At 47.1% G+C, this 24,365-nt stretch overlaps 1 protein-coding gene across 3 annotated transcripts in view; it reads right to left on the bottom strand.

Moving 5' to 3' along the window:
- The window catches only part of TOP3A (topoisomerase 3alpha), a 197,281-nt gene that overhangs the window by 21,668 nt on the left and 151,248 nt on the right, over positions 1-24,365 (bottom strand). For all 3 annotated transcript variants that reach the window (XM_087372511.1, XM_087372512.1, XM_087372513.1), the window contains exons 18-19: positions 18,413-18,451; positions 4,784-4,862 (exon numbers count right to left, since the gene is read on the bottom strand). In XM_087372511.1, the coding sequence (XP_087228637.1) occupies positions 4,784-4,862; positions 18,413-18,451 (118 nt within the window). The remainder of the gene's footprint in view (positions 1-4,783; positions 4,863-18,412; positions 18,452-24,365) is intronic.

Here is a 24,365-nt window from a genome sequence, read left to right as displayed (position 1 = left end):
TGGCTTTGAATTCTTGAAATCTGAAAAGTACTTCAAATTTCTCTTTCAGAAAGTAGACCCAAAAATATCTACTATAGTCATCGATGAAAGTCAAGTAGTAAAGTGAACCATTGATGCTGCGGCTCTGGGCATAACCCCATACATTTGTATGTATCAAATCAAGAATACCTCGTGCACGAGAGGTACTTCTGCCAAAGTTGGTTCGCTTTTGTTTGCCGAAGCAGCATGCTTCACAAACCTTTCCAAGAAACTGTAGCTTTGGAATCCCAATTGTCATATTCTGATTGCTAAGATCTAATAAGTATTTGAAATTAACATGACCATATCTCTTGTGCCATTTTGCAGATAGTGGCACCTGTTGCAGTTGAGCTGACATCGCATGCTTATCTGGTACTGTAGCTAGCAATATGTATAAGTGTCCTTCCTTGACACCTTTTGCTACTAGCTGACATCTTTTGGATTTGTCTCTGATAGTGCATTCATCACCGTCAAAGATGACTCTGTAGTTGTGTTCCGTCATTTGACCTACTGACAAAAGGTTCTTGATTAGCTTCAGGATATAGAACACATCTTTCACTAATCCTTTCGTACCAGTGAAATTGTTCATGGAAATAACAGATGTCCCTTGAACTAGATTCGGTGCATTATCTGCTGTGTAAATGACATTTTTCTGACCTTCTAATGGCTTCATTTCTGTGAACCATTCCTAATGATTTATCATGTGAGATGATGCATCGCTGTCGATGTACCAAGGATCCTGTTCCACTTGGTCGACTTGATAGCTGAAATTCTCTTTGGGATTGAAATCAGTGTCTGTGTACACTGTGTACACTATATCAGTCTGATGCATTTCTTCGCTTGCAAGGAACATATTTCCATGTTCATTTGTAAAATGACTGTGACTAGAATGTCCATCACGATGATTTCCTCTGCCTCGAAAATTCCCTCGATTACTCCTGGATTTGACCACCTTGGTCGTATTGCTTCTTGCGACAGTCTCTTTCATAGTGTCCAAACTTATGACAGTAGTTGCACTGGATGTTTGACATGGTGGATGCATTCCCTCGTCCTTGAAATCTTCCTCGGTTGGAATGATTTCCTCTTTGCTGATTCTGATGTTGCTGAGGATGATGCTGATGCTGATGCTAATTTTGTTGATAATGACCACTTTTCTTATATGATCTTCCTCTGCCTGTGCCTCTGCCTCTACCTCTGCTTCTGTTTGAAGTTGTGAATGCCTGATCATTAGAATGACCTTTTCGTGCTTGGATGGCCTGAGTCCTGAGTTCTTCACCAAGTAGGACTGACTAAAGTTCTTCCAGTGTCGGAATTTGCCGTTGGATGGCAACACTCTGAACTAGATTCTTGTATCCCTCTCCTAGTCTATTCAGAATGACTTGAACAATTTCTGCGGGATTCATAGTCTCTCTTGCTACTGCAAGTTGATTGTTGTAGTCTTTTATGCGGAGTACGTAAGCATGACCGGTTTCAGTGCAGTTGCGGAAACTCTCGTTGATTTGGTTTCTCAATGTGAGAATCCTGGATGTGTTCTTGGGCTCGTAGAGAGCTGCGAACATATCCCATGCTTCTTTCGATGTCTTAACTGTGTTGAGCTGTCCTAGCATGACATCTTGTACATTCTGCTTGATCAAATGATAGGCTTACTTGTCTTTCTTATCCCATTCTGCCTGAGCTCGGACAATGGCAGGATCTGCTCCTGGTGCGAAAACTGTTTGTGTAGTTGTAGATCCGGTTGCAGATCCCGTTGCTGGTGCTGTGACAACAGGTGGAGTAGAGCTACTAGTGGCTGGATCGTCCGATGGTCTAGGTGTAGACCCATCGACATACTCCCATTTTTCTTGAAGTACAAGAATGGTCTCCATTAGACATGGTGCAAGAAATGTACTCAAAAGTGTCATGAAAATCTCTTTATGAATCAACTGCAAATACACTGACTATGCCAAGTGAAATCTCTGAACCGTCGATGAAGATAGAACTACAATAGATAAAATCTGATCTGTATTACAAGGCTTGTGGCAATGATGCCGGGAATAGCCAAGAGGCTTTACAAGGCTGAAATGATGTGCACGATGCCGTGAGATAGCCGAATAGGCTTTACAATGATGGCATGTGTGTGTGAAATCAAGTGCTATCTACCCACTCAAACAATCTGCAATGCCTCTGAACTCTGAATCTGCTCACTGAACTGATGAACGTAAGGTTTTAGGTAATGTAATGATGTGAAACCGTATGTGAGCATATGGACCGAGTAGGTACTAGTCGAGAATTTCGAGCATGGCTTAGATTGGCAACTTGGGAAAATTCAAAGCGTCCCCTCTATGGCGATCTAGTCTATTCTGATCTAGATCTATACCAACCGTCGATCAATGAAAGAACTACAAATAATTCATTTTCTTTTTTTCTTTTTAAGTGCTGGGTCAGATGCGTCGATGTAGAGGCAAATGTGCGTGAAGGAAGTGGTTTTGTCGACGAGGCTCAAATGTGAGTGTAACTTGTGCCGAAATGTGCGCATGATGTGATGAGCGCGTAGAGCATGAAAAAACGAGCGACTTTCCTTTTTGGAGCGCTCTCAAATTCTTCCTAGATCAAGAGATACGACTTGATCTAGGTGGAGGAGCAAAAGGAGTGCAAATGGTGCTCTATGATGATGTGTCACTGTGGGTCACATGCAGTGATGATGTGACACTGTGCCTAGCAAGAGGTGTGCCAGTGGAGCCCTGTGCTGAGGTGGCAAGAGTGGTCACGTGCAGTGACTGTGGAGCACTCTGTGAGCCTGTAGAGGTCAGTGCTGATTGGACAACTGAGGTGGCACAGATGATGATGTCAATAGATGATGTGGCAATGATGGTGTGGCACTAATGATGTGGCCAGATGACGTGGCTGATGAGCTGACAAGATGACGTGGCTTGCTGACGTGACAGAGATGACGTGGCACTATGGATAAGGTGATGACGTGATAATCTCACGGGACTGCTGACGTGGTGGATAAGGTGACACGTGGTAAGATAGGGTGCCTGATGACGTGGCGAGTGGATAAGTGCCACGTGACTAACTGTAGTATACCGAAATCTAGGATGATTCCGACAGAATCTTTGGCATTCCGTCGTCTTCTCCGTCGACTGAGGAATTTGAGAAGCTTGAAAACGATGCCTTGGAGCTCGTTGCTTATAGAAGACTATTGGAGATCGAGAGTGTTGGTTGGCTTGCTCATGGAGATAGCCGTTGAGAGGTTGTGTGTCTTGGAGCTCGTAGGAGGTGGTGCCGTTTGTAGATGGTTGAAGATGTGCAACTGATGCACATGTTGAGTGCTTTGGAGCATCGACGGCCTTGGAGAAGCTCAGCGTACAGGGTGAGCCGTCGTTGCGTGTGAAGAGCAGGCTGGAGGGAAGCTCGTGTGGCATCGTTTGCTGGTTGTAGAGCTAAAAGAAGGCCGAGAGAGAGGTTTGCTAGCCCATAGCTTTGAAGCTACATTGCATGGGCGTTTGGATGTCTTGGGTCTTTGGAGCCTTCCGGTGAGCTGCAAGGTGGAGCTAGTCGGAAGGAGGACTCTAGTCAAAGACGTTGGAGCTTGGAGCCTATAGGGCTGCATTGTGGTTGGAGGCTGGTTGCTGAAGAGGTCGCCCAGCAGCTCTGAGGTCGCAACCGAGTAGTGAGCCCTTGGTGCTTGCTGTGTTCTGGTTGGAGCAGCGCTATTTGAGGGAGCTTTGATAGGCGTCTGTTCGAAGAAGGCAGTGGAGCAACTTTTGTCGTTGAAGGAGTCCAACTTCGTTGAAGAATAAGTGCGGTTATGGAGCTGTCACACGAGAATTGTGAGGCGGCCGTTTAGTGAGCTTGTAGCTTCATTCGGGTCACCTTTGCCGTAGATGGTTGCTGCTTGGAAATCAGGATGGCTTAGTCCGTTGCTTCTATTGGAAATGGCCCATCGGTCGTTGTAGGTGCGCCGTTGCAGAGTTGAGTGGGCTTGCAAATTTGCCCTTGACTGAAGGTTGTGGATGGACGCTTTGAGCCAACGGGCTGGATTCGTTGTTGAAGGCGGCTAAATGGGGCCTGAAGCTTGCAGTCGAATGAGATCTCTCTCTATTCTCTCATAGAGAGAATGCTCTCAAAAGAAAAGAAGACTGAGTGTCAATCTCTTTCTCTCAAATGAAGATCACACTCAAAGAACTCTCTCTTTCTTTCTCTCAAAGATGCAAATCACTCTCAGAAATCCCTCACAAACTCTCGAAGGAGATGAACGGAAATAACTCACCAAATGGACAGAATTGTTCTCTCACTCTACGGAAGTGAATGGAACACTCAATCTCTCGATTACTCTCTCACACTCTCAAGGATCGCAATGCCTCAGCGGAAGGCAACGGAGCTCTGATACCATGACAAAATATGAAGAGGGGAGAGGAGAAGAGTGGAGATGAGGAGAGAGGGCACAGCTAGAGAGCACACCACAAATGACTAACTGTACACTAGATTTAGTTGAAAAAATAGAATATATACAAACCCATTTAGAGTTAGGGTTAGGGGATCTAACCCTTTCCTTTATAGCACTCTATAAGGTTAGTGCTATGCACATATGATCACATGATGGTGCTATGCACACGTGATCACATGATGTTGAGTGTGAACTCTCAACAAGCAGGAGGAGCGAGGAGCAGCAGCAAATTCGAGGGAAATTTCTAAATTAAACAAGCATAATATCTACACATTAAGAATGACTGAAAAGCATTCACATTATGATGCCAAATTCATTTTCTAACCTGTGACTTACCTGGTCCGCACGTTGTGCAAGTCTCAGCTAGAACTGATGCCTCAACTAGAGCTTTTGGCAACCATACGACATTCCTGCACTGTGGAGATTATAATCATCAAATTGGATAGACTCATTCAAATATGTTCTATTTGATGCCCTTACACAAGAGTTTTGCTCCTTATATTGCTTTTGGAGACATTACTTCACACATACTGGGAAAGAATAAGGGAGCTCTTATACAGCAAAATCAAACATTCCTCATCGAATTGGGCAGTATCCATCATGGATCAGTTGGCCATGAATATATTTAGTCTAGAATCCTAGAAATTAATATTTTCTACAGCACAGCCATTGATCTTGCCCCCTTTAAGGATCTTTTATCAAACCAAAAGTAGCATGGCACAAAAAAATATCAGAGGGACAAAAAAGTGAGTTTGGTGTTCATCTTTTTTTTAACAAGAAAGTGATATATTCCATTCAAAACGAATCATACAACAGGTGGGAGAGAAAGTACTCTATCCCTAGCCTCAACAATGTGGCAAAAAAGCCATGGTGGTGGTCTAAAATGCCACGACATCCCAAAAGGGGTCAAATGAAAAAATAATGAGCAGTCCCATGTCCTCATGAAGGATAAAAGTCTCCCACGAGCTGCCAAAGAGGTGCATGTACACCGCTCCCACTGACTCCTGAGAGTGAAGATAATCTCCGCCCAAATGGAAGCAAGAATGTCGGCCTCCGTGCATAAATACCCCCCAAGGACAAAAGAACATTGCGAACACCATATCCGCCATAGGGTAATGCTAGAAATCACCTCCCAGGCTGAACCTGTAGGTAAAGTAGGCCTGGAATCCTGAGCTAGTACTGGTATCAAAAGTAAGTCCTGTTGCTCCATGATGCTAACATCAGTGGGACCCCGTCTCTGGCGACACTGCATGAAGAAACCGTGGTCTCCTGGCTCTGACTCATAGAGGGGGGCTCTGCAGTAAGTCCCTGTGCGTGCCAATGCTGTGAGGCAAATGGTAGGTGATGAGAGTCTCTCTACTGAAGCCTGTAACCTGCCCTCGTCGAGTACTGGAAAAAAGGAAGAGGACGAGCGCCTGCCATCGGCACAGGCCACGCCCACTCACCCGGGTCCCAATCGAGCTCCGCAAGAGGTCGACCCTGAAAAATCCAAAGTCTCCATCTAGGATCCTCTGCAATGGTCAACCTGGACGGATCTGTGGCCCATTCCTTACCCAGGCAGCCAATGACCCTGACTCTCTGCCAAAGGAGCTCCTGTCGATCCAGTGGCTGAGTGGGATACAATCTGTGAGAGGAATCCGTCTCAAAATACGTAAACGGTGCCGGTCCTAAACGAACTCCAATGCATAGCCCAAACTCACTAAAACAACCTGACCAAGTAGAGATGGGATGAACATAGTCTGGATCTGTAAGCATATCCCTCCACCTCTGAGGAATAGCTCTCATGATCAGTAATCTGGTGGCAGCAATTTGTCCAAGTGGCCCGTGTCTATCTCTGATCATCTCCTTTGACATCTCCACACCTCCCCTAAACCAATCTCCGACTGTCACAACCCCCTCAGCATGCCATCTGGCCAAAGGAGTCCTAAGTTTTGTACCAGGGGAAGATCCCTGATACAGAACCCGGGGGTTATGATATAGTGGCTGTCGGGCAATTTCCTCTCTAGAGCAGGGAACTGCTATGATGAGGTGTTGTCTAAAATGATCCCATATCTGAATAAGCCTCTTCACTAGTGGTGAGGAAGGCTGAGAATGCTGGTCCGTCATGAAGATCCAACTGCCTCCCTGTCGTACCGATCTGGATAGCTAAAAAGCCGGTCCTCTGCCTCCACAGACCACCATCCTGCTAGAAGAGTGAGAGTAAAGTGAGGAGACCCATAAAATCCATCTATCATTGAAGCCTAGCCTCCTCATAGTGCCCTCCAAGAAACCCCAGTCCACCCTGTCATAGGCCTTCTCAAAATCGAGAAGGAGAACTGCAATCTCCTGCTGACTCTCCCGAGTATCTTGGACATATCTTCACTTTTTGGGAGGCCACTCACTGGGCGAAGGAGAGTCAGCAGGAGATTGCAGTTCTCTATCTTGGACAAATCTTGTCTGACTAGCTCTGATGATATCTGGCAGCATAGGCTTTAAACGAAGGGCCAAGGTCTTTGCTAGGATCTTATAGGCTGTCCCTAAAAGTGTAATGGGTCTCCAATTTCGTAGGACTGTCTTGTCTCCCCCTTTCGGGATGAGACAAATCATACCTGTGCATAAAGCCTCGCCCAAAGATCCTGTATCAAGAGCCTCTGAAAAGGCAGAAAGTAGATGAGGCCCAATCGTATCCCAAAGAGCTCTAAAAAAAAGAGGCGACAGACCATCCTCCCGCGGGCATCTGTCTCTGGGCAGCTCATGTAACGCATCTGTGATCTCCATGAGTGATAGCGGGCTATCCAAAACATGACTCATCCTGTCTAAGAGTGGAATAGAAACCAGAAGTGATCTCAACAAGACGATGAGGATCCGTTTGAAGATACCCGGCCTCATCCACAAGTCTGCGAAGGCTGTCCGAAGAGTATCTCTGACCCACTGCCCTAAAGAACTCTCTAGAGCATCTATCCCCTTTCTGGATCCAGAAGGTCTGCTGGGAGTAAAACCTGAACTGGGCCCTCCTGCCTTGAATCTCCTCAAGTCTCTCCTGAGCCTTTGAAAGCTGCCCTCTGATGAAAAGAGAATGAGGAAAGCTCTGAATCAATCTCTGAAGTCTGGATACCTCCGCTCTAGCGTTCCGATCTCTGATTCTGAGCTTTTCCTTCTCCTCTTTTGCCCTCAACTGGCAGGCCATGCTGACTCTAGCCAAAGCCCCTTCTACCCACATCAACCAGCCCTCATCCTCAAGAGTGTCCTCTGTCAACCAAGCCTCTCTCAACTGTTCCACGAACTCTGTGTCCTGAAAAACAAAGTCCGGAACTCTCACAAAGCATGTGCTCTCCAATCGAGCGGTAGGAAGAATCTGTAATAGGACTGGAGCATGGTCAGATAAAACATAACCTGGGCGGATCCCAATCTGTCCTCCTTTGGCATGGCCCCAATGGCCAATATAAAATCTGTCAAGCCTAGCCAAAGAGAGGGAGCCATGGCAAACCGAACTAAAGACTATCAGCCAAGTGGCGAAAGTCGTCCAATCGAGCTGCATCATGAAGTCCAGCATGCAAAACAAAACTATCCCACTCCACTCTCTCCCTATCAAAAAGTCCACTCTCTGTCTGGCCCGACTTGTCTTCAGAGAATTCAACCATGTTGAAATCTCCTCCAACAATCCAAGTGTCTGCCTGAGGAAGGGACTCTCTGAGCTGTCTCCAAAATGCACGTCTGCGGGCTGGATCCGTGGGAGCGTACACATTGAGAACACCAACTGCTGTGCTCTCAATCTGAAGAATAACATAGCAAGCCCTGCTCTCCACTAGTGTACCCTCTTGGGTGATCTCTGGGGCCCACCTGGCTGAAACTGAAATGCACACTCCACCCCTCGTACCATCCGTTGGGCTCCAATAACTCCGACTCTGTCCTCTAAGTAAGGATCTGCATCTGTCAATCCTGTCCTGGGAGAGCTTATGCTCTTGGATAAGTACAATGTCTGGAGGGGACCCTGAGGAAATAAATCGAAGGGAGTCCCTAAGCAATTGCAATCTAGGAACTCCGGATCTACGACCATCTGCATCTGAAATAAATCTACGGCCGTTCAGTCCTCTCACATTCCAAGAAATGATGGACAGCCTAGACATCGGATGGAAGTGATGGGATGCCAGTGGCAACGGCACAAATGACTCTCTCTGACGGCACTATCCAAAGTCGATCTCTGATCAAGCTCCAAATCTGCCCCAACTCATGTAAAATGGCTCCATCCAATGGAATAATACTATGTCTCGAACTGAGGAGCTGAAAGTCAAACCAACCGGCACTCCTGGGCAAATCGAAGTCTCCCTGAATCTCAAAGAACAGAAACAAAAAGGCGCCCTGCCACCGAAGCCAGGTCGAAGAGTCCTAGGGCAAGAATGAATCTGCGAGCCGACAATACGGTGAACCGATGAGAACTGAGTCATGCTTAAAAGCTGTCTATCAATCTCGCTGTCGAGTAACTCAGCTGACCAGCTTTCGCTGCTTCGAGAACGAAAGCTGCCTGCAGAGAAACGAAGAATGTGCCCCTCTTTGGATAGAGTAACAGATCCCAAGTATTCCTCTACCTCCTCTGACCGTCGACAAAATACCGGGAGAAGTTCCAATCTAGTGAGGGAGTCTGTGGAGACCCCTCGAGCCAAAAAGGACCAAAACTCAACGGGCAGATCTCTGTCAACCATCCTGGGGTCAGGTCTAGGAGTCAGAAGAGCTGAAAAAGGCTGAGCCGTCCTGACTCTACACCTGGAATAGGTCAGAGGGAGAGGAAGAATCTGCGACGAGGTGCCTGTACGCAAGGGTGACTAAAAATCTCGCTCAATCTCATCTACTAGGATCTCCCAACCCTCACGCCTGTCTGGGTACTGAGCGAAATCTGTGACCGCACTCGCAAAAGATCTGGATAAGCCAGGAGTGAAAAGCTGCGAGGACGAGGCTATACTGGGAGGTGTGTCTTAGAGGACGCTCCGCATAGCAACAAAAGAAGGTACTGTGCGACAGGGAAGAGAGAGAGGTCTCGAGGGAACCTCATACAGGCGCGTGAAATCTTGGACGGGCTCTAGCTCTTAACCTGTGTCATGAAATACCTCTCTCTCACTGGACTGCTGTGAAGAGGCATCCATCATCGTGTCCGCAGCCTGAGCAGCCTCCAGCTGGATAACTCTCTCAGAAACCAATAAATGAACCTCCGGGGTAGAAGTGTCAAGAGTCATCAAATCCTGAGCTGCTGTCTCCTGCACAGTGTGAGGCCCTGCCTGCAGATGGTCCTCTGCATCTCCCCTTTCCGGGGTCTCCTGCACGTGTGTCTCAACTCCCTGAGCTACCATCTCTTGCACAGTGTTAAGACCTGCCTGCGGATGGTCCTCCGTATCTCCCCTTTTCGGGGTCTCCTGCACGTGTGTCTCAACTCCCTGAGCTACCATCTCCTGCACAGTGTCAAGACCTGCCTGCGGATGGTCCTCTGTATCTCCCCTTTCCGGGGTCTCCTGCACATGTGTCTGAACTCTCTGCCAACTGTGAGCTCATACCTGGGGCTGCTCGTACTGCTGACTCTCCCTCTGTCTCCGTCTCCTCCGAGCTCTCCGTGCTGGAGGCATCTCCAAGTCCTCTGAGTTCAGTGGAGGCTCCCCAAAAAAAGTCTCCTCTCGCTCTGCTGAATGAGTCGAAGTAGGCTCAGAGACCCCTGGAGGCTGCTCGTACTGCTGACTCTCCCTCTGTCTCCGTCTCCTCCGAGCTCTCCTTGAAATCTGTTCCGCTGGAGGCACCTCCAAATCCTCTGAGTTCACTGGAGGCTCCCCCAAAGGAATCTCCTCTTGCTCTGCTGAATGAGTCAGAGTAGGCTCAGAGACCCCTGGAGGCTAAGCTATAGGTTTTGGGTCACTTGGAGGATGAGATGTATCCGGAGTCTCTGATCGATGCCGACGACTGGGGCAATCCGTAATAAAGTGACCTCTCTTCCGACAAAAAAGACACTGATCAGGAAGACCCTCGTACAAAACCCTCTGATGCATCTGGACCCCATCTCCAGTGGAGTACGAAATCAAAGTAGGCAAAGGTCGAGGAGGGGGGAAATCTGAAATGAGTCTGACCCTCGTAACACCTGTGCCAGTAAGTGACTGAGCATAGGAAAGTCTAGCACCTGAAGAGATGACTGTACCTGCCACACTAGCCATATGCTCCACAGCTCTGCGACAAGAGCTGACCTCATTAGGTAAGTCCAGGGAAAAGGATCCAAAAGGAGACCTGTCGCGGTCCAGGAGAAGTAGAACTGAAGTGCTTCCGCCAAGGCCACAAATGGATGACTCGGCTCTGAAACTGAATCGGTGAGCTCATAAGAACTCTTTGAGCCTGCTCTGCAGACTGAAGGCCAAAAGAATAGTACCCTCTGCCAAGCAATCAGAAAACCGTAACTGAGACACCCAAAGAAGCCATGCTGGTGTACACCCAGTCACGTAACTGTTGGCCTCTACCGGGTAGAAAGCCAATGATGTGTGTCGAACGAAAACCCTCCTCTGCTACCTCAATCATCTGTACAATGTCGGGAGGAAAAGAAACTGTGACTTCAATCTCCTCAGGTTCGGCGACGGGAGTGGCATTAGTGTCCTCCATTGTCTCAGCTTACGCTGTCCTGAAGGGAGGAGCTACCTCTGCTAAAAATACCCACCAAGAACTCGCAACCAACCACAAGTAAAACCCCAAAGAAACCTGTAAAAAGAATGCTTCGATCTTCAGCCTGCGTGAGATGCAAACAGGTCACTCAGTGCTGAAGCAGACAGCTCCGCCGATGCGTGGAAACAGCCCAGGATCTCAGCTCCCCGGAACACGAGTCGAACAGTCCCGGAGAGGGCCCTGAAACTGCCTAACCTGAAGCAAGGGAGAGCGGGCAATAGCAAGGGAGAGGGCCTGGAAGGTGGCCTGGCACGGCCAGGACAGCAGGCTGAAGAAGCAGGCTGAAGATGGAGTGCGACCGAGGTAGCAGGGCGCAGGTCCAAGAGGTCTACGCAGCCAAGGCCTGTGTGCTGCCAAGGGGCCTGCGCAGCCTGTGCAGCTAGAGAGCGAGAGGCTGCCAGGGAGCCTGCGCGGCCTGCCAAGGGGCCTGCGCTGCCAGGGGGCCTGCGCGACCTGTGGCCTGTGCGCTGCCAAGGAGCCTGCGCGGCCTGGCAGCTAGAGAGTGAGAAGCTGCCAGGGGGCCTGCGCGGCCAAACTGAATGGGAGCGGGGCTGCCAGGGAGCCTGCGCGGCCAGGCAGGTAGGGAGCGGGGCTGCCTGGGGGGTCTGCGCGACCAGTCTGCTAGGGAGCGGGGCTGCCAAGGGGGGGCCTGAGCGGCCAGGCGCTAGGGGACAAGGGCTGGGCGAAGGCAATTGCGGGCAGCAGCAGCTAGGGAGATCCTCCAACGTTTCCTGGAGTCTGGTGTTCATCTTTTTGAGTATGGTGAACTAATATGTATGATGACAAGCCTAATCCATGATATCCTGACACCGTTAAATGATATCTGAAAAGCAACAAAGTGCAGGTTTGGAACAAGGGAACACAGAAGTGCCTGGGAGATCAAACAATGGAGGATGTAATTTCTGATGTGCCTCACTACTCCATAGGATGTGCACAAGAAACTCACACTTTAGCTTGAATGTTTGTGGCAGATGATCTGCTGGATGACTTGACAACTAGCAGGAGGGCTCAAAGGTACCCTGTTTCTGATCCAAACGTCCATATGAAGAGTGGAGACACAAAAGGGAACATGGAATACATGATTTGCCTATAGGAACACACTTGGACAACTGGATGTATAGCGGAGACTTGTTTTAGGTAGAGATGCCAGATTTGGGAGAGTTTGGAGTATGGGCCAGAAGGCACAAGATAATGCTGGGTCTCGCAAGAGATCTTGATACTTCATCAATCTCCCCAAATTGCTGATTTGAAAGCCAGCAATGTGATATGCCGGATGCAGATTTTGAGCCTCGCCTTGCTAATATGGGGATAGTGGGGCTTGCCAGCAAGCGGTGAGGACCTGCCTGCTGGGAGCATGCCAAGGTATGATCCCTTTGAGAACAGGCAGCCTGGAAGCAAGGCGAGTATAAGAGGAGATGAATACACAGCTATGGTGCTGTGCTACTATGGCTGGTGACACAAAAGGAGCTTGTACAGGACTAGTGTCATGAGGGATGTACATGTGATTTGGCGGGCTGAGCCCAGTTTCTGATGAAAGACGAGGAAGGACAGAGATCCATGCACCCTTCATCCGATACAGGGGTGTTTATCTCAGAGTGCTTGAAGCTCTTTGAATAATCTATCTACGTATTGCAGAACTAACTGTCTGGGAAGCGAAGTATATTGTGAGTAGAGGAAAACATGGTGAAGTGAAGCAATTGAGTTTGGAATTTACCTTAATTTTCAGATTTGAGTCGGCCTTGTCCACTCTCATCGGTGTAATGGCTTCGGCATCAGTGAATTCTCTTACACCTCTGCCAGCCGGAGGATCCATCCAATTTTTTGGAAGATGATCTCAGAATATTCCAAGAGTAGAGCATCATTACATGCTAACTGAGATTACCCCTCCAAGTGGCAAATTGCAGACTGGAACCTGGTAACACTTCCATTGAGTCTAGCTTCTCACTTTATAGGTGCCAGACTTCTCGATAGGGGTTTTTTCAAGCTAAATTTTCATATCCTTGAGGTTGCTTCTTTTGTCCTTTCTCTTAGCCCCCTTCTTAAGAGGACTTGCAGGAAGGTCGTCCTGTAACTCTTACCACCTTGAGTTCGACTCCATTCAACAAGATAACCACCCTGACTGCTTGCTTTCCAAGCCTCCCCATAGTTTTCAGCAAGCTTCTTGATACCATGGGGAAGCCTCCATAGAGTAGTCTCTAAAGTCAAAGATCTTGTTCACATTGAAGTACAAACTGCTAAGAAGGAAGTGACGGTGGAAGTGGACACCAAAGCAAGCAAGTCTGATATTCAAGCAGAGATTAAACGACACGAATCTAGAAGTGATAAGCCTGAAAGAGTAAACAACGATACATCAGTTTAAGACTGAAAGTCTTTTGGTTTCGATTTAAACTCTCTGATTAGAGCTCACAGTAAACTGCCCATTTTCCATCCTTTCTGGCAGCCTTGACTTTAGCAAATTCAGTTGCCTTATTCTTAAATTGAGCTTGTGTAAGCTCCTCTGCTATCCATACTTTGGTACCCTTCAGCTTGTAAGATTGTCAAAGGAGCTTGATCCACATATCTTTTGACTTCAATGTAAGGATTGCGTGACCTTTATAGTGCATAATAGACATTGGCCTCGAGTCGTCATCAAATTGCTCATCATCATCCACCCATTCAATGTTGAGCAAGCTTGCTTTGATCTTTGTCAATATTTCGCTATATGCTTTCTGCTACCTCTCTTCGCCACCCTTTGCTGCTCCTCCGCCACCCCTCGATACCCCTCTGCCATCCTCCCACTAATCCTCTGCCACCCCCCCCCCGGCTGCCTCAGCCCCTCCTGCGCTGCTACGCCACCAGCTCCCATCTCGCAGCTCTGTTGTTCTTGCTCCTGCCCCACAATGTCTTGTACTCTGTTGCTCTACTCCTACTCCTGCTCCAATGCTCCATCACTCCTGCTCCAGCGCTCCATTGCCGTAGCCTATCGCTCCATCGTCATAGCCTATCGCTCCATCGCCAACGGTAACGCATCACCCTCTCGGATAGCCTGTCGCTCCATCGCCTCTCCTATAGTTATGCTCAAGAATGCTCACAAGTCCATCGCTCCATCGCTCTTGCTCCATCGCCATAGCCTATCGCTCCATCGCCTCTCCTATAGTTCCGTTCGTAGCCAACCCGTTGTAGCTCCATTCGTTTGTCAACTTCTCCGTCAAGGACTCTCTCTCCATCGCCTCTCCAGCTCATTCCAACTCCTGCTCCAACTCGTTCCATCTTGGTCTAGCTACTCCTGCTTGCCATAGCTGCTGCTACCTGCTCGCCTGCTCACGCTCAACCTACGCCTACACCCCCCTACGCTCATCCTACGTCCCCTATGCCTGCGTCCTACACTCATCCTACGCCTACGCCCCCTACCCCCCTCCCTACGCTTAGACTACCTAGCCACCCCCCTCTTTGCTCCCTTCTTTTTTTTAAAAAAACCCAAAAAACAAAAAAAATCCTCGTTATCTTAGCCTCTTCTTCTCCACCTCCTGGCTGCTTCTCCACCTCAGGCTTGGCCACCACCTCGCATTGGACGTGCCTCCCATTATGGGGGGGAGCCGGTGCTCCCGCTCCCAGTCGGACACTAAGACCTACACCCACCCCAAAGAAAAAAAAAAAAGGGAGGGTCCAAGAGAAATAGGGGACAAAGGCAAGAAAGACGACAACACCACCACCAAAAAAAAGCAAACGACACAACTAAAATTGGAGGATGTGAACACACGGTACAACCGAAGTGGACTCGGGGTTAGACAACAAGGCAAAGGCAGGACCCGCCTCAGCTTCTTCAGCCTCTATCTCTACCTCAACCTCAGCTCCCGCTACAGTTTCAGTTTCAGTTTCAGCTCCAGCCTTAGCTCCCTCTATCTCTATCTCTACTTCGACTTCAGCCCCCGCTTCAGGCTCAGCTCCAGTTCCAGTCTCAGCTCCCTCTACATCTACGATCAGTGACATACTCATGCCCATGGCGCCGGTTGTTGGTCCCTTCCCCTCCTCTCCTGTTACAGCTCTCGCACCACTTATGACCCCTACTTTGGAGGTGTCATACACTGTTCCGCATTACGCTTCACTCTCCCCTCTCCCTCTCAGTCAGCCCACGCTCCCACACCCCGTTGGGACTGCCTCATCTATTCCACTGTCATCTCCGTTCCTCACTTAGTTCACCCAATCACCGTCCAGTTTCCGAACTCAGTCCCACAATTTCATGCCACAGTCACCACAGTTTCAACATGGACATGGGTGGGCCGATACACCAGAGGCCCGTGAGACCTTGCTCATGGAGATACATAATTTCCGTGAGCGTGAGATAGCAGCCAGCCCACAAGTTTGGAAGCTACTTAAAAGAAATCTTGGAAAATTGCAGTAAAATTATCGGACTAGTACAGAAAATAGTCTAGCAAATACTCACAATGTAGAAGGATTTGGGAGACTTTGATTTCAATGGTTGTAATGGACCACTATTTAATTTAATATTGGTCACCAGTCCCATAGATCCTAAGGGTCTCAATACAATCATATCATATCATCTCTCTCTGTCTCTCTCTCTCAATACAAGGGCAAGATTTTGACATCCAGATGGGCACAGGACCTAAAAAAATGGTTCAAGAAGTGGGAAGTAGAAGAGTATTTAAACTACTCTTCAGAGGAGATTGATGAAGAGGCTTTTCATTATGACCTGCTGAATGCACTACACAGGAAATGGCAAACAGCAGAAAACAAAGATAAATTTGAGTACTATCGCACATATATCAACCCCGAATATTGGTCAATTTATACAGGAAGGGAGACAACAACGCAGAAGTACATATGTACACCTATAGCAGTGCATAAACGGAGGGCTTTAGCCTCACTTCGCACCCGATCACACCAGCTGCAAATAGAAACAGGGGGATGGAAAAAGATGCCAAGGGAGAGTAGAATATGCCAACTATGTGATCAAGGTATGGTTGAAACAGAAGAACACATGGTAATGATATGCCCTCACTATGCACACATTAGGGAAGAGTTCAATCACCTCCTTGAGGGACATAACAAACTGGCTGATTTGCTGCATAAAGGGTCACCTTCAGCTTTAGGAACATTTGTGTATAAGCTCTTCAAGCATAGGAATCCACCTGAATCCTAGAAGGTGGTTTCTCTTTCCACCCTCCCATCTTCGGGAGGAGCTTTCATGTACTTGTGATATTGTATTGCTCAGGTCCCATAGGCCGGTTTTGGTCTTCAGAGGACGATAATATATTCTTCTTCTTCTTCTCTCTCTCTCTCTCTTATAGTACTCTACATTCTACCCCTTAACCAGCCACCCTTCCCATCTATCATCGAGCTCACCTCAACCATCTCTTAGATGTCTCCCACTCTTCTGTCATGTCCATCCCTTTACAGAGCTGTTAAACCTCCTAGTGAACCTCCATGAGAATCTGCTCCCATAGGGGGTGTAATCTGTTGTGGTTGAAACAGATAGAGAAGGGTAGCTGATGAATCTAGGAGGATGGGAAACCGGTGGTGGGTAGGGAGGGCATGAAAGGGACTGAGGAAGGGGCATAGGGGATAGGGGCATGGAGCTTGAAGATGTCTGCCATTAGGTGGCGACAGCCTCAAGCGATGGGGGTATAGAGGAGGCGCAAATAGCCACCAACAGTTAGCCATTAAGGATACTTCTAGATGGATGGACAGATGGATGGACACTGCAAAATGGGAGCCTACTTTTAGATGGATGCACACTGCGAAATGGGAGCCTACAAAGGCCACCGTTTTTCGGCCAGAGTAAGGTTCTAAACATCAACGAGTCCAGGGGATTCCTCATTCGTCCACCATTGCCCATCCTTGGAGTCCAAAGAGCATAGGATTGAGGGCACATAGCACATAGGACAAGACCCTACTTGGGAGCATCCGCTTGTCATCCAATTTGGAGACCCTCAGGCCCCCCTACCATGACAATGTCCACACACACCACATATCATGACACCCGCTTCGATCATATCTTGGCATCTGCTTTCCTACTCACAAATCTTGAGCACGTTTCGCTCTCGGCAAGATCAACTTGCTTTGATCATCCGCTCCCTCAATGAGGACTCCTTACAAGCTTTCACACACACCACTTTGCTCACCGCCTCTCGGCTCAAACCCCTTCAAAAGTTGGTATGATGATGATGTAAGGCGTTTATGTCACCATCTCAAATTTGAGACTAGCATTATCTTCCGAGCGAGATGTAGAAGATATGCCAGTATTGTCATTTGTTCCACCAGAATAAGCGAGCTTTCATTTGACAAAACAAGGAGTTACTAGGTAACTCATTTAGCAACAACTCCAAGGACTTCTAGTAGAAATTTCTCGTGTGACGAGCCCCCTCTCCTCTCACCGACACAAAACTTTAGCACTCTTATATGCACGTACACTCTACAACATTACCCACCAGCCACCACATGACTCTCTCACAGCTGCCTTGCCCCAGCTCATGCGCATTGTTCACCACAAGTGACATCAGACATGCACACTAAAGCTACATAATAACGGATTCAAAGATCATGAGCGACTACATATTGAATAAATCGCATATGGACTAAGTACTATGGCTCCGATCTTGGCAATAGCTTGCACCGGTTTTCCCACACCTAGACCCTTAACACCATCACTCCCATTCATAAGGCAGAAGACCCCATGTGCCTGAAAAAGAACAAGACTATTTTGTAAGTGCTTACATATGAGAGTATATGGTGGGTTCATATATTAGACTACACGCATTACTTAGTGACTGGTCACTACTATGTGTACTGGAGTTAATGGTTTCTATCCATGTAAATAGCAATTCTAAGGTTAAACTACAGTATTGAGGGTGTAGCCAATAGAGTAAAGTATTGAGGTGTAGTCAGTAGTTAAGTTTAAACTATGTGCACACTAGGAATTTCAAAGTGTCATTGTTTTGATGAGAGTTTTGCATTCAAAATGTTATGCAAGCATCACTAGGGTGAAACAAGTGTTAATATGACTACATGCCTTTCTTTGAGATTGAGCCAAGAGTCAACGAAATGACGGTATTGAGTACTATGATGCTCATTTGCAACAAATGTAGCTAGCATATAATTCAAAACGTATGATGTATTCTATAAGAAACGACTCATTGCATAGGAAAGTCCTCTCAAAATCACAAAATCTTCAGCCACTGTTTAAACAACATGCACTTCAAGCCATTTCATTGAAATATTGCAATTGAAAATTGGCATACATCGATATTCATGCCGGTGAATTTAGCAACATAATCTTTTTAGTTTTTGAGCATGTGGACTTACATGTGGAAACATGGCACAACCAACCATAAGCTTCCCATCCTGCAACAATGGAAAATAGGACACTCAACATAAAAAAGGTTGTTTATGTCAACGCACAATTGCATAACTTACAAGAATATTCCAAGAACAAGGCAATGTGGACATGTTTGAAAGAGCCATATACGAAGAAATGTAGAAGCAAGAAAGACCATCGAATTGTGGAGAAAAGAAAAGAAACAGCACCATAAGCTCTTACATCTACTCTTAGTTTTATATTAGCTTTTGCAATGCCAGCCCATGTATACACACCCATATCCATGAGTAAAATTTGCAAAGACTACAAAACAACAAGGTGATCTTAAGCCTTGAGAGAGTGACCTACAAGGACACATACCATTGATAGATTGCCTTTTTCTTAGATTGAAAAAAGAGGGAGAGGAGGGACAGGTGTGGGCACTTCTTGTGAGAGAGAGAAAGAAAGTTTATTAAAGTCTTCGAAAGACTGAGGGGTGGAAAAACCTGAATGGGTGGGGTCCTCAGCCACCGCCTCTGTGAGTCTTGCTAGCAGTGTTGTCTAGCTGAAAAAACTCAATGATCATGCTGAGAGAGAGAGAGAGAAGTAGAAGTAAAAGTAGAATTTATTAACGTCCACGGGGGGCCAAAACTGACCCATGGACCATCTCAATACAATGTAAAGAAAGTCTCCTCAAAAAGAGGGGTCACGAATCTATGAGTTCCTGACGACATGTAAAACGACGGGTGACAAAAGATCCCAACGCTGCCGGAGAGGCAGTAGAGAGAACTGATGTCAACTGAGCGGAGTCCTCCAGTATCTGCTGGTAGTCCTCCCTGATATGTGCATATCGAGGGCACTCTAAAGCTACATGTGCCTCCGTCTCAACTGACTGCAAGTCGCAGAGAGTACAAACTCTGGCGTGTCTGGGCTGATGCATCCAAGCTCCCTTCTCTATAGCAAGTGTATGAGATCTGGTGCGACCTGGCTATATTTCTAGGAGAGAGAGAGAGAGAGAGAGAGAGAGAGAGAAAGAAAGAAAGAAATTTTATTAAAGGTCCATGGAAGGCCATACATGGCCTATGGGACACAAAATCATCCGAAAGGAAAATACATCATCAACGATGCGCCAACTAGGTGGCCTCATCGTAATACCGCTAAGATGCCAAAAATGGCTACAAAGATCCTAGATACAAAATGAAATGAAATAGAGTACCAAAAATGCCTAGATACAAAATGTAAAATATGAAATATGAGGAACATCGTCTTCCCTAAGGGGTCTGTGATCCAAAGAAATGATGGAAGTCATGGCCATCGACCATGCCTCCTGCCATGAGTGTGAAGATCTGGGCAAGTGTCAAATGGGCTGCTGGCTGTGCCAAGTCTCCATGGAGCAATCTCCTCCGAAAATCTACCATCATCCTCCGTCGTCTAGAAATAAAGCGACGGGTACGGCCTCTGTGTAAGATCATCCTGCGGTGCTGCCGGATCATGTCATATGTACATCCTCGGGGTGGAACCATCGGTGCTCTCTGGCAAGATGGGCTATCTCTGTGCTCATGGTCCTGCGCCTCGTCCTGCTCCTCATGAATAACCAGGTCTCTGGCAGGGATGCGACAATGCTCTCTGAGGAATCTTTCTCTGTATCTGGTGATCTCCCTGATGAACAACGCTAAGCAATACTGATCCTCATACTCCATAATCCGAGAGAGAGGTCCAAATCCGTGCCCAAATAAACAGTGAAATCTGCCACGGATCTCATAATATAAAGGGCATCTGCAAACAAAGTGCTCCTCAGTCTCCACCTCCCCCATAGTGCAACAAGGGCATATCCTAGTCTCTCGCCTGGGTCTATGTCCGGTAGCTGTACGACCCATCCTGCCGGCCTCAACGTCTAATCTGTGGGAAGATACCCTGAGCTGGCCCAAGGCAATCCTGAGTGAGTGCGACATATGAACGCCGATATATCCTGAGGATATGATGAAGCCATCCTCTGAAATCCTGAGAAAATGGTCACGATATGTGGCCATCTTCGTAGGAAGCTCCGTGGGATGAACCCAAGTGCGAAACGTGTGTAGCTGCAACAAATCTGCCCTGATAACCTGGCTGAGCTCATGTCGAGTGAGAGGGAGGCGAGGGGCATCTATGCTGTATCAAAATGGTGGCAGCCTATCCATATCCAAGCCCAGCGAGATGAGCCATGTGGAGAGTGTGTGGTACCAACAAAAAGTATGACCTCTCTCCGCTAACATCTGCGAGGATGTCAGTGCTAGCCACGGTAATCGTGCTCTGCCTGCTGCTGAGTCTCCGAGCGCCCTGATCCTATGCAAGTACGTAACTGACTGAAATGCTGCATCTAGCGCTAGGGGTGTAGCTCCGAACTCTGCGAACGTAATCTGATGCGGTACCGTGGGCTTCGCTCTGATCAATCTGGAGAACATGATGATCTGTAACCTCTCTACTCGTCTCCAATCTGCAACACTGAGATCTCCTACCCAAAAGGGGCTAGCATACATGACTGCAGGTCTCACCAGCGTATCGAAAAGTAAGGACTTCGTGTCGGGATGCTGAAAATGTGACTGTGCACACTGCCTCTCGAGAAGAGCCAAGGCGGCATACCCTCTACTGATCCTATCTCGTGCTGCATGCGTCATGGTGAAGACTGGACCTCTAAATGTGGCACCCAAATATGTATACTCCCTAACTAGCTCCACCGCCTGCCCATCAAATGTGAAAGAGAACTCGCCTCTCCTATAAACCTAGTATGACGTGTTGAAGACCATGACTTTGGTCTTCCCAAGGTTTACAGACAACCCTCTGTCCTGACAAAAGCTGTGGAGTGCATGGAGATGTGCCTGTAAACCCTGCTGGGAGGAAGAAATAAGAACCACGTCATCTGCATAGAGGAGAATCGGTATCGTGGATCCTGCCAGTAAAGAACCTGTACCACCCATCGTCTGTATGTACATCTCTAACTCATCGATATAGAGACCAAAGAGTGTCGGAGACAAAGGACACCCCTGCTTCACCCCTATCGTACTGCGTACTTCCGCCGACAGCCCCGCCCGTGTCCTGACTCTACCTGTGACTCTCTCATACAAGGCCATGATCGCCCATTGAATCTCCCCATTGAATCCCAAGTCACGAAGTCGCTAGAAGAGTCTGAAACGCGGCACAGTGTCAAATGCCTTTCTGAAGTCCACGAAGCAACAATAGAGCCGTTGCTTACGTGACTTCGCCTCCTCAATCAAAGCCCTGAGTGTGAAGATATGATCTAGAGTCGAGTGCTCTGCACGAAATCCTGCCTGCCCTCTAGCTCTCATGCCTGTCGCCTCGGCATGATGATATGATATGATATGTATTAAAGTCCTTGTGAGACCCTTCAAGATCTATGGGACTGGTTATTACCATCAATTGATAGTGATCCCTTACATCCAATGAAAGAATGTATTACAAACTTGTTATGTATTGAGTACTTGTTGGGCTAGTCCCAGTACCTTGTTGCGATGTTCCGAAACCTCTTTCAAGTAGCTCCCTAGCTTCTTGGCTGGCTGCTCCACAAATTTTTCAAGTTATCTATGCTGCCCTCATAGCCTTCTCTGATATGTGCATAGGCTCTACATCTTAGGAGTACATGTTGCTCATTTTCCACCTCCTTTGTGGGGCAGATTTTGCAGGTCCTTTCGTCTCTGGGGATCCTAGGTCTCGCCCACCTACCCTTTTCCACCTCGGATCATGTGAACTAGTTCTGATTTTGCAGATTATATGCCTTTTAAATATGATAGGTCTTCCCCGAGGTATTTCTGCATTCCATAGCTGTCCATCGAGTTGATTTCCTGTTTGTAGAGCTGCATTTTTGTCCCCGGGTTTTGCCATATGTTTTGTAGCATTTCCTGCGTCACTATCACCCTGATTTCACATGCATCTTCTAATATATCAGCAGCAGCTGTTATACCCCATGATTCCATCCACTTCATTCCCTCTATGTGCCAACCCATGGTTTGCATAGCTTCCATCGCCTTATGTGTTATCCTACTAATGTCCATCTTCCCAACTTTGTTGAGGTAAGCCATGGATTGACATAATGCTTCTTCTTCTAGAGGTATCATACCTGTTTCAGCTAGTAGGGTCGGGTAGCGTGTTTGTGCCTTAGCCCGTAGCTCCCCTATCACGAAATGTTTATGTAAAGTTCCAATTCTACCCAATAACTCCTCGAGAGCCCTGTGCCCAAGTTGGGCATCCGTAAAGGATTTTGTCTATACAAGCATGGTGTACAAAAACTCTCTCATTTTCCAATTCCACAAATTTGCTTTCCTACATTCGTTTTCAAAGATATATAAGTCTTTCCAGCCTCCAAGAATCCTTGTTTCCATGCATGCATTGCCTTTGTAGGTATCTGTGAAATCCAGTCTAGATATTTATATGCATGCTTGGAGCCATATTTAGTAATAAAGGAGAGGATGCATGCACTTGCTTTTTGGAGCATGCCTTTTAGATTGCTTGGGCACTTGGGAAGCTGCTTATATAGCCAACCTAAGCATCTCCTCTCCTTGCCACAATCATATCAAGAAACGATTGTATCCTAGTTGTGACAAGCCCATACATCCCTCTCCCTTGCACACAGTTTCTCACAAAGTACGTACTCGGCACAAAACAGCAATCAAGCGAACCCCTCCTATGAATGTGAAGCTCACAATCCCGACATCTCCAAGGATGGCACAATGGTTGTGCATGCTTGTAAGCATTGATGACATATCTAATTTCTTTCATAATTATTTTTTTCAAGAGAAGACTTCTATTAACTATAAAAGAAACTCCAAGCGCAAAGCTCAAGGGAGAAGTACATCATGCAAGGCATGATAAAACAACGCCCTAATAGGATAAAATCAAGGTCCTATAAAAGCGCTAGAAAAAATCCAAGGTTCAGGCTAAAAATGCCACCTCAACTCTACTAAGGACTTCGAGAAGAACAGGGAGCCACTCCACTCCCTTAGAAAGACAGTTCTCCTAGTAGAGCTTCCCGGGAAGACCCCTGCATGCTCCCTCAAATGCCACCACGATGTGTACCGTATCTGTCCATATATTGACCAATATGTGTGCAAGGTGGACCTGAGTACGATCTAAGATCTTTGTACATCTGGATAGCCAGGAACATTATCTAGAGAGTACGACTCAGCTAAATGTTGTTGATCCGAAAATGTCATGTCTCTCATAAAACACCGAGGCCCCGATAGAGACAGCCAAGCTACCAAGTTCCAGGTCATGAAGAAAGGACAAGGCATAAGTAGCTTAATAAACTAGCAATTCCCTTTCAGATGATCTCCGCATGTCTGCAATCCCATAAACAATGTTGAATAGTCCCCTTAGCAAAAAGGCAACGAATGCAAGTAGAATCTGCCTCGAACATGGGGTCCATTGTTCACTGCAATCCCTCAATGAATAGAAAGCCAAAATAAAGGGGTCTATTCCTAAGGGATTTCCTTGATCTATTCCAAAAGGATTTCTGCAAGTCAACAGAAACCTTGAAATTCTCCCAATGAGGAGCTTTGGTGGGCTTCCAACCGCTAAGGTTGTGAGTTCAAACTTCCCAAGATTACTAACCGTGTAGAAAAAGAAAGGGAGCCTACATTCAACCCATTTACACTCCCCGGAGTCCCACTGCAAATACTTTATGGGGCACCTACATAGAGCCGAATCCCCCATGAACCCAAGGGAATGTGATATGGGTTTGAGTCTAGATACCATTCTGAAGTAAAAAAGCACTGCTCCACATGACCTACAATCCTAACAGATTGAAATGAAATATGCATAAGTAAATCATTTATAGACTATTTCAAGTCATAGGATTATGAGGAGCAAACGGAAATGTTCATTCTTTCACAACATATCATGAAGGCACATTAGATTAAACAATAGCAAAACCAAAAAATCATAGTGAGAAGATATTTTTTATTACAAATT

This window comes from Dipteris shenzhenensis, chromosome 3, assembly GCF_047967505.1.
Source record: "Dipteris shenzhenensis isolate YYH24624 ecotype China chromosome 3, Dip_SZ_1.0, whole genome shotgun sequence".
Taxonomy (NCBI): Eukaryota; Viridiplantae; Streptophyta; class Polypodiopsida; order Gleicheniales; family Dipteridaceae; genus Dipteris; species Dipteris shenzhenensis.
This window is presented reverse-complemented; position numbering and strand designations above follow the sequence as displayed.